The 11,681-nt window shown below is 35.2% G+C and overlaps 1 protein-coding gene across 12 annotated transcripts in view; it reads right to left on the bottom strand.

Moving 5' to 3' along the window:
* The window catches only part of Chd9 (chromodomain helicase DNA binding protein 9), a 225,957-nt gene that overhangs the window by 50,764 nt on the left and 163,512 nt on the right, over window positions 1-11,681 (bottom strand). For all 12 annotated transcript variants that reach the window (XM_023721770.1, XM_023721774.1, XM_023721772.1 and 9 more), the window contains 4 exons: window positions 11,268-11,447; window positions 4,312-4,422; window positions 1,002-1,198; window positions 475-674 (listed from right to left, as the gene is read on the bottom strand). In XM_023721770.1, the coding sequence (XP_023577538.1) occupies window positions 475-674; window positions 1,002-1,198; window positions 4,312-4,422; window positions 11,268-11,447 (688 nt within the window). The remainder of the gene's footprint in view (window positions 1-474; window positions 675-1,001; window positions 1,199-4,311; window positions 4,423-11,267; window positions 11,448-11,681) is intronic.

Genomic DNA, 11,681 nt, shown 5'->3' on the forward strand with positions numbered 1-11,681 from the left:
ACTGAGCCATCTCACCAGCCCCTGAAACTTATTTTTAATAGTCCAAAATTGGAAACCTACATGTCCATATTAAAGGAGACGCTAAAAAATAAAATAGCATAAACCTTTAAGACACACTGAACTCAACAACGCGCAATCTGACACATACCTGATAACAATAAGTAAAACTCCCCAAATCCACCAAACTAATAATACCAGCATTTTCTTTTTTTCTATTTTTGGGGGGACCAGGGGATTGAACTCCGGCCCCAATACCAGCATTTTCTAAAGCTCAATTTTGTGAAGCCGGAACTTTTAACTGTGCAAAGGTTGAGATGATTTAATTTTTTATATGAAAATGTGTTAAGCATTACTTCTACAGCAAAAAGTTTAAAAAGAAAATAAAAGAATATTCTTCGGGCTAGGGGTCATGTTCAGTGTTAGAGTAACTTGCTTAGCATGCATGAGACCCTCAGTTCAAATTAAAGCTCTTACCTAGATGATTTTGTAGCTCTCGTGTCTGCCCATCTTCAGTTGGAGTGATGAGATCCCATATGAAACCTTTGATTTTTTCATCTCCTCGATAGTGAACAAGGCAATATGCTAAGAGAGCTCGACAAATTATTTCTACATCATGCTCATTTAGCTGTCTTTTAAAACGTCCATGAGAAAGAATCTCTCTCCATCGACCCCATCTAGTAAAAAATATATATATATATTTACATTAGTAAAACAAGTTCTACCAGCAAAATGCTGTTTTAACTCATAAATAAAATTCACAAAAATGCGAAAGATTTGCTATTAATGTTTTTCCTTATGTATAAAACAAAAAGGCATGTAATAGAAATTTCTAGTATATTCAAGGAGTTTGACATTAGTGATACATCGATCATAGAAACACTTAAGGATATCTCATTTTCTCACCATTAAATATGTTATAGAAATTCTGAACTAGCAATACTTAAGAAGAGTAGATATTTTCCATAAGTTTATCTATAACCTCTTTTAAAAGAACATTTTACCCATAAACTAGCAGGTTTTTTTCTACTCTGAAACATTCAGTTCTTCCATAGCCACTGGTACGGTCACAGGGTCTCCGAAGTTTTGGTTTTTCATCTCCTTCACTTTCAGCTTCAGATAATTCAGCCAACTCATCTTTTGTTGCACTAAATGGTCTTGTTTGCTTCCTAATTCTTGGAGTGTCAATAACCAAGCTGTTCTGTAAAATTTAACTATTATTACTTAAAGGAAACTTTATCATGTTGCTTATAATGTTGAACATTTTTATCTTTCAAACTGTACAAATAATTATACAAAGAAAAATAAATTACTAGTGGTTCTAATACCTTACTAAAACAACTTAAAATTATTTTATATTCTTCAAAATTATCACTACCATACATCTATAATTTCATGAAAATAGACATAGGTTTAAAAGAATTTGGTATTTAGAGAGTCAGCCAGATAGCTCAGTAGACTAAAGCGCCCGTTTAGGCAGAGTGCAGGGGGTAGGGTTCGATTCTCAGCACCACAAGCCGTGCAATGCAGGCCCCGGCCCCACCCCCAGGGGACCCTGAAACAGCAACTGAGACTGGCATGTGCCTGTAATCCTAGCGCTTTGGAAGGCTGAAAACAGGAGGATCACTATGATTCCCATCTACATAGTAAAGCCCTAAAGATCCTGTACTAAATACATAAACAAAAAAAAAATTGGTATTTACTTTATTAATATGAAAATTATTATGATTCAGCAATGACTATAAAACATATTTTAGGCTGAATTTAGCCTTTATAATGTTTCCCTAATAATTTAATTCATTTGGTTTTCAGCTTTTAACATAAATGCTAAAGTAAATCTTTGTGATATAAATTGATCTAAAAGATAAAATTAAAAGAAAGAATATATCCAGGAATTGAAATATTGTTTGCAGGTTATGAATATTTGGTAGGCAAGGGGTGGTGAAGATATAGAGGAAATCAAGGTTATGTTATATGCATGTGCAAACATCCCAAGATGAATTCCATTACTCTGCATAACTAATATGCACTAATAAAAAGTTATAAATATTTTGAAGACCTATAAACATGTTTTAGTTTTCTGTATGAGTCATACAAAAAACAATTAGGGATTCAAATTCTGTGTACTCAATTCAGGTTTAATTCATTAGCAACAACTTAAACTGAAATACCTTTTACATTACTGAGAAACTTTCACTTATCACCATGCTCACTCTCTCTCTCCAATTCTGCCACAGTGTCTACCTGGAATCCATAAATTCATTTTCACAAGTGACCCACTGTGATTTCCTCTGCCTCAAAATCTTTCGCCTCATAGCCTTACACTGGGTTCACTTTACCACATCATTTAAATCTTGGTATAAATGTTCCCTCAGAGTGACCTCAGGAAACACTCTTCTCTAATGTACTTCCAGTCATCTAGCATTCTTTTTTTTTTTTTTTTTTTTTTTGGCGGAACCGGGGATTGAACTAAGACCCTTGAGCTTGCCAGGGCATCTAGCATTTTCTACCATCTTACTATTTTATTTCCTTTACTTTCCAAAATTATCTTATATATTTGTTTACAGCTATCTTAGCCAATAAATAGAATACAAGCTCTACACAAGAGATGCACTTCTGTCTGGTTCCATCAGTTCTAAAGTGAGAATGATGTTAGGTTCACAGTTAAAGTTCTTTTTGAGAAAGTCTTGCTACCCCGTGTAGGACAAGCCCCAAATTGGCCTTGAAGTAATGGTTTTGGCTTCAATTGTCCAATTAATGGGCTTACAGGTATGCACCAACATGCCTGGTTTGGTGATATGTTCTTGTTGGGTCTAGATTAGGTTTGTATAACTGTCTATAGAGTCCCAATATGCTACTGAAAAATCATAAACAGAGATTACACTATAACTATTATTCTGTATTTTGCACTCTTAAAATTTAACTATCTCAGATCTTGTTCTATGTTAGTACATACAGATATACAGGATTATGTTAAATTACTGCGGTAGACAGTTTAGATGTACTATTCATGTACTGTGGAAAATTTATGCCTAAATTTCTACTATAAGGCTAGGTATAGTGGTACATGCCTGTAGCTACTGCACTCAGGAGGCTGAAGCAGGAGGATTACCATCAGTTTGAGGCCATCTTGAGCTATACAGTGAGACTGTGCCTCAAAAAAATTCTACTATAAATAAATTGCTATAATGAGCATCATTTGACTATATTCATTTCCAAGTGTCAAATCTCTTAACTTTCACTTTAGTAAGCTCATGTTTATATCCCTAAGTATTTTGTATCTTTTTTCTACTGTAAAATAGTTCTCTTGCATTTTGTTTTTCTACCTCTGTTAGTACTTCTGTTAGGCTGACATATAAATTTATCTTACATCCAGTTAATTCCTTAAATGTGTTTCACAGCTTCTATTGCCTTTTTATATATACAAATATGCCATAAGTAGATAATAGTAACTTTACAATTACACATAAAGTAGTAATAATTATGGATGCAAGTAATGTTATCTCTAATTATAAACTTTACTTTTTTAAAAAAATGTATTTGGTATAGGGTCTCACTGCACAGCATGGACTCCTAGTGATCCTTCTGTTTTCAGCCTCCCCAGAAATGGGATTACAGGCATGTGCCACCACGCCGGGACCTGTTGCAGTCTCAGCACACCAAGGGTGGGGGTAGGGGTGAGGTGGGGGTGGGGGTGCCACCCAGTGTGGCATGCGGTGTCAGGGATGGAACCCCAGTCCCTGCCCTTGCCTAAGCAGGCACTCAGTTCTCTGAGCTATTTTGTCAGACCAAAGCTTTACATTTTAAAAGGCCATCTATCAAAATGATCCCATGCATCAAAGCCTAACATAAAATTTAATCATTTAAGATGTCATTGATATAGGTTAAGACTCACAAATAATGATTTCTATTTTTTTGTTTTGTTGACATCAGCAGCCATTAATGATGGCCCATTATAATAGGAAAGAAGAAAAAGGCAGTGATATTGTTAAACTGTTCCTTTTATGATCTCCTTAGAACTAAGGAAAAAAGAGCTGAAAGATAAAAGTAAAATTCATGAAATAAGTGGATGAACAGTGGCATAAACTGTTCCATTAGTAAGAAACCTGCTTAATAATTTTATAGAAATTATTATTTGTGAGCCTCACCTACATCAATGACTTCTTAAACAAAAAAATTTATATTAGGCATTGATGCATGGGATCATTTTGATAGATGGCCTTTTAAAATGTAAAGCTTTATAATTAGAGATAACATTACTCACAACACTGCAAAAGTCTCTCAAAATACAATTATTTTGAAGGAAATACTTACTCTGCCACTGATGGCATCTATATCTATTTCTGCCTTTTTAGCCCATTTTTGCCAGAAGTTAGGATCATCTAAGGAAATATCTGTCCGGTTTCCAGATGCCACAAAACTTGCCTGAAATACATAAAGTGGTGTTTACAAAGCATTTTAAAAGTGAGAGAAAAAAATCTATGAATGCATAGTTAAAACATTATTATATGCACTGTGGATAGAATATGAATTTATCACAACTGAAAAATCTTACAAACATAATATACTCACAGCATGTTTAAAAATTCAGTTTTGACACATGGTATAAGTAAAAGGCTTAATGAAATTTAGCAGCAGAGCTAAATAAGTTGTTATTAGTGAATATTAAACTTCTAGTAAAAATGTATCTTCTTTTTGGAAAGGACACTACATAGGACACAGATATACTTTCTAATATTAAAAATTATGGCAAAGGCTCTGGGGAGATAGCGCCTCGGTCTAACTGCCTTCCTGGTAAGTTGAAGGACCTGGATTCAATCCCTGGTACCGCATGCCAGGCTGTATCAAGGAATTATATTTTTGTTTTTGAATGGGATGACTGTATTGTGGCTAAGTTAGAAGTCATTTTCTTTAGTGATACAATGAAACATGTATGAAGATGAGGACAGGATAGCTAAGATTTACTAAAAAAATAACATGAAATATGAGAGTAGTCATGAAACAAATTTAGCATATAAATTGATACTGAAGCTGGACAATGAACATGCAATTTTATCCATATTTGTAATCTGAAACATTACAAAATGTCTATTAAATCAGTAGGAACAAAATTAAAATACAAAATAAAATTAAAATGCCTCTTCCTGAGGTTAAAGTGCTGCTTTCCTTACTAATTACAATGTAGTAGGTATATTCATTCACTCGTTCTATCTAGCATTCTTCTGAGGTTGAAGTCTGTTTTAACCTGCTTGTATAAAGCAAGCGTTGATACTGTTGCTATTTAAAAATGTATCTCTTCCTAGCATATTTAGTAAGTAGAAGTGACAATAATATAACAAAATGAGTTCAAATCCCTCTATTCTTCTTCCTCTGAACTCCAGCTTTTAATACTATGAAACTACAAAGTTTTTACTTTTTGGAAATGGCCAGTAGGCTCAATTATGGATCAAAAGAGTCCTGGTACTAATCCTTGAAATCTTGTGTTGTCTTAATTTAGAGGGCCAGGGAGATAGCTCAGTAGAATAAGCACCCCGCCTGGCAAGCGCAGGGGCTTCAGTTCAATCCCCAGTACTGGAGAAAAAAAAAAAAAATTAGAGACAATATTAAGCATCTTAAAATGGTGAGATTATCTTATATTATCCAAGTGGGACCAAATGTCATTACTGATATTCTTAGAAGGAGGAGGTCCAGACAGATCTGACTCTAAGACAGAAAAATGATATGATACAGCTAAAGCACAGCTCAATGAACTATGGCCAGGAGCCAAGGAAGGCAGGACTCCTGGGAACTATGAAACATAAGAAAAAACAATCTCCCCTGCAGAATAAAACAACCTTGCTGACACCTTAGTTTTTAAACCTTTCAGACTGATGCTAGAACTCAGGCATTCAAAATTATAAGACAATAAATTGTGTTATTAATAGCCACAAAGTTTATTACAATGGCAAAACAAAATAACAGAAGATATATCACCTTATAAAAAACATATCCAATTTGAAAAAAACAAATTTTATCCCTTATTTTCTTCATTTGGTGGTACTAGGGATCAAACTCAAGGGAACTCTTATCATTAATCATAACTTCATCATTCTTTTTTTTGAGACAGGATCTCTCTAAGTTGCCTAGGCAACTTAGATTCTCCTGCCTCAGAATCCCAAGTAGCTGGAATTACAGGCATGTGCCTCCAAGTCTGGTTGTGTTTTTGGATTTAAACAAGCTAGTAAATGGCTACTTTTATACAATTTATATAAACTGTACAATATTATCAAAAAGATAAATAGAAAATATTGAAAGGAAACTTTCAATGTTAAACTGGGTATCTGTTATCAAGTAACTGCTGATAAATAATTTGTCAAGAAAAAACTATACTTCAGGATGAATCTTTATTATGTTTATTATAAGAAAAGTAATAAATCTATTTTTCAAATAAAAAATTAAAACTTCCTATATAATTCAAAACGCTATTATTAACTGATATAACCTATTTTCAAAATGACTGTGATAATTGTCAAGGACTGTGACAATGAGATGATGACCACCGTGGAAGATGTTACAAAGGAAAGTATATCAATATCTTCTAAATCCTAAATCCCAGTATTTTACCTCCTCCAAAGCTGTCTTGAAGTACATTCCTATAATCATTAAATCTGTTTATTATTTGCAATGAGAGACTGTTAACTGATGAAATCAATCTCCCTACAATATAAAGTAGCACAAAGATTGGGCTCCTACAAATATGCAATAATGAAGAAGCAAGACTTCAGACAGTTATGTTTCATAAGTTACATAACTGAAATTCTTCCATTCTATACCTGATTTTTAAAAACTACAGGAGGCTGGGGATGTAGCTCAAAGTAACACCATTCCAAACTGTTAAAGGTTTAGCACACATCCCATTACATCCCAAAAACTCAGACAAGAAAACTTCTAATTCTAGAATCTACTTGATTGACCTTACGAAAATCTCTCAAAACAAGGTCCACTTACTGATGAAGTTAAAACTGAATTCTATTTGATATTTACTTATTCTAAATATTCTAAATACTGTGCTCCATATGTAGCTCCTTATCAAAAATAATATGATAATACAAAGAAATGCAAAGGGCCGACCAGATAGCTCAGTGGATTAAAGTGCATGTTAAGGCAGATGCAGGGGCCAGGGGTTTGATCTCCAGTCTGCCATGCCCGCCCTGCCCCCAGGGCACGCTGAGACCTGTGACTGAGACTGTGCGAAGTACTGCACCTGTAATCCCAGCTCTTGGGGGGCTGAACACAGGAGGATCACTACAAGTCCGATCTATGTAGTGAGACCCTGCATACCCTGTACTAAAATTAAAAAAAAAAAAAAGAAAGAAATGCAGATTATAGTTAATACTATGTTTTATTTTGTACAAATCCCGATAACAGGATTGGCAACTTGATATACAGATGAAGCCTGGAAATTCTTCAGAAAAGTAGATCATATTAACTTCCACCATTACTGAGAATAAATATGTGGTGTCATATTCCACTATTTAGTGGCATCCCTGCACAAATACTGGGAATAGTCAAATGAACAACTGTACTCTTGTAGTTTGTATTTTTTTGTATTTTTTCTAACAGTCTCACTATGTATTCCAAACTAACCTTTAACTCAGTAAATAGCCCATGATGCCAGAAAACTTTCAGCAATCCCGCTCAGTCTTGAGAATGCTAGAATTACGGTTGTGCACCACCATCGCTGGCTAGATTTCTTTGTAAATGCAACAGTTGCACCCTGATCTGTGCCTTCAACATAGATATTTAAATGCTTAAGTGTTTCTCATTCTGAGAGCCTGGTGAGGCTCATAGAATTATAATTAAAGTATATCATAGTCATCTAAATAATGCTTATGTAGCACATATAGTAGGAAAGACGAACCATGATTATCAGGTCTTTAAAGATAAGAAAGACTAATAGGGGTTAAGAGAATTGTTCAAGGTCAATCAGCTTAAAAGTCAGAATTCAAATAATGGTGTGCTGACTTCCATGAATATTATCATTACCATTTTAAATGATGAAGCCTAGACTCACACATGGCTATTAAATGCTTTGTGAATGCCTATGTCAATCATATATATTTTTAAAGCGTATTTTATTTATTTATTTTACATTTATTTATTGTGTGTGTGGCCAGCTCAGCCCACCAAGGGGCAGGGCTGGCTGGCATGTGGTACTGGGGGATTAGAACCGCGGTCCCTGCTTTACCAAGCTTGTTCCAAGTAGGTGCTTTAGACCACTGAGCCATCTCTCCAGTTCCAAAATGGAATAAGGCTTTTTTTTTTTTTTTTTGTTCCTCGAATGCCTTCAGGGCACTTTTTGGCCAGCTGGAGAGGTGTGAGGTTCGAACTCCAGCAACCTGAGGCTGACAGCTTTGTGGAAGCAGCCACTTAAAGACCTGAGCTAGGGCCAGGCCCCCCATATATATTTTTTAAAAAAAGCTCACATGGAGAGAAAACTCTCTTCTCAGGCTTTCACAGAGAGCACATTGGCCAAGCAATGGCCGTGACTCATCCACATGGCTGACACTGATAAAGGTTCTACAATCTGAGGTACAGGATCTCAGAATAAATCCTGAGGGGATTTCACTGACCTTATCAGACCCCAAAGCTACAACTCTTGTTGCATAGGTCCTGCTTAACCTTGGTCTTAATCATCCAGCAGAAAAGTATAAAAACGAAATATAAGAAGTAAAGCCATTCTGTTATGTTGAGCTGTAGGGGACTCAGGTCAACAATTTCTAACACTGCCAGTCAAGCGGAAGACCCAATACTATTATGGGCTACTGGACTCTTTTAGAATATTTTGCTGAGTTAACACACCTATAATATTCAAATAATGAAACTAAATAAAAAATGGGATACAGATGAATGTCCATTTTGTATCTGTGTATTCAAAGTGGTTAGGATAGATATATAGTTACATTCTCTTAATGAATAGAGGGATTTGTTCTAATAGAGTTTGTAAATAGGATATCATGTCCCATCTTGTACAACAAATAACCACTAGGAAGAATGTATACAATGTGTTACTTATTGAAACTGTCCTACCAATTTGGTTTGAAACTGTCTCATTGCTATTTGTTTCTCAATAAAATTATGGAAAAAAATTTAAAAAATAAAAAGCTTAAGGGGAATACCTCTTGCATAACCTAATATAATGGTTGATACATTGGTAACTTGAGACTTTTAACTAAACTACTCAGCACAAGGCCAGGGTACTCACTTTGTAAACATTCTCATCCTGTGCAAAGAAGATTGAGAGATGGTGTGAGTGCAAACTTGCCCCGGCGGAGGGCAGGCTGCCTACAATATAAGAGAGCAAAAGCAGCTTGCTCTTCTCATCTTTCGCTCTCATTGCTGTTTTCCACTGCCTGCAATTATTGCCCCTCTGCTGTGCCAATCTGCTATGGCGCCAGCTGATCATGGACTGAGACCTCCACAAACTGTGAGCTAAACTTTCCTCCCTAATTTTGGCATTGAAGTATTTTCCCTCAGCAAAAGAGAAGCAAAGAGAGAAGCGTAACTAAATCACCTAATAACAAAGATAATAACCAAAGCTAACTCTACCTTCAGTAAAAACTAAATTTCTCAGAATTTCTGACATAAAAGAATTTGTATATAGTAAAAAGAAAACAAGGAATCAAAAGTAAGCATTTCCCAGAAAAGAAATCAGAGCCAAGTTTTATTTACCCAATCGTGACATTTAGATTATAATCTGAAGCTCAGCAATTGTTTCCACAGCTTCTAGAATATCATCCCTCCACCCCCCCCCCCGTTGGTGTATGTGTACATCATTAACCCACAAATCTTTATCAGTATCCTGGGTAACTGTAATTGCCCTGGACTTCGCCTCTTGAATGCCTTGTAAATGTTACAAATACAAGAACTCCAAGACTATTTTGGTTTATTTTTTAATGTATTTAGGACAGGGCCTACAGGATCTATTGGGTCTCACTATGTAGATTGGACTCATAGTGATTCTCCTGTATTCAGTCTCCCAGGCGCTGGGATGACAGGTGCATGCCACCATGCCCAGTCTCATTTACCATCTCAGCATGCCCTGGGGGTGGAGCCGGCAAAGCATTCCAAGACTACTTTATTTTCACTATGTAAACCTTTTTTTGTTGCACTGAAAGTTGGTGTCATTATTTTCAGGCAAGCAACTGGACTATATCACAAGATTCCACATGAAGGTACACTTTTGTGCTGGAAGCAAAGATAGGGATGGAATGGAGGAATATGGAGAAAGTAAGTAAAACCAAAGGAAGAAAACTCGTTATGAGAGTACAGGTGATGTGGACTACTATAAATAAGTAAAACAAACTTCACATGAATGGAAGACATGCGTACAATGTTTCTGTTAAAAAATAAACAAAAAGGCAGTTAATAAACTCAACATTTTTTTCTCCAAAAAGGACATATAGTGTTTTCTTTAAAAAAATAAATTTCATTTTATTCCTCCTCAAATTGGATTTTACTATTTATTTTTGAAACAGGGCCTTTCTATGTAGTTCATACTGTTGTTGAACTTTCTATGTAGCCTAGATAGCCTCAAGCTCATGGATATCCTGCCTTGGCCTCACAGGTGCTAGATTACAGGCATGTGCCATTATGCTCAGCTAGGTTTTAATATTTAAAATAAAATTAGAAATCTTCCTTTCCTTTAGGGTCTTTAAATTCTTAAAGTTAATATAAGATAACTGAGCCTTTAATATTACATTTTGGTTTTGGGTATGCATATTATTTAATTTATAAACTTCTTTGGTTTAAAATGCTTTACTTCAATTAATATATAAAATTTGTTAGTAATCATTCAACTTTACTGTTATTATTATTATTTTATGTATTTAGTACAAGGTCTACACGGTCTCACTATATAGATCAGACTTGCAGTGATTCTCCTGCTATTAACCTCCCAAGCACTGGGATTTACAGGTGCGTGCCACCATGCCCAGTTTCAGATGCTGCTTTCTCAGTGCACCCCAGGGGCAGGGCCGGCATAGCACTCCAGGGATGGAACTCCTGCCACTGCACTCTGCCTCAGTTGGTGCGTTAGTCTGCTGAGCTATCTGGCTGGCCCTAATTTTACAATTATTAGAATACATGTGCATTTGATAAAAGATAAGAAAACAATAAAGGGAAATGGGATTTGATCTAATTTAGTAGGTTTAAATATTGAGGGGATACAGTTCATTGTATTTCAATAAGCATGTGAGCATCATTTCTATATTATAAAAGTACTCTGATACCTTAGCAAATGTTGACCCACGACCTTCTGATTCAATTGTAATAGTTTGTGTACGGCGTAATAGAATCTGGTCGATATCTTCTTCACAAAATTTAGAGCCTTCATCTTCTTCCTCCATTATTGCACCATAAGCACCTCTTCGAAGCAGGTCTTCTATTTCCTTTTTAGAAAGTTGTTGAATCTAAAGGGAAAATAATTCTGATAACAACAGCATTCTTTAAAGGACTAGGATTCTATTTAGACAAAAATCTTGAGGCCAGAGCTTCCACAAATAAAGATTTGTAACAAGATGAAGCCAATACTAAAATCTGATCTTTAAAAAAATTGAAAAATTGCCTATATAAATAACAACAAAAAGATTTCACATATTCTATTCTTCAAATATCCTAAAAATAATTTTTTTTTAATTTTATTT

This window comes from Octodon degus, unplaced genomic scaffold, assembly GCF_000260255.1.
Source record: "Octodon degus isolate 3935 unplaced genomic scaffold, OctDeg1.0 scaffold00085, whole genome shotgun sequence".
NCBI lineage: Eukaryota > Metazoa > Chordata > Mammalia > Rodentia > Octodontidae > Octodon > Octodon degus.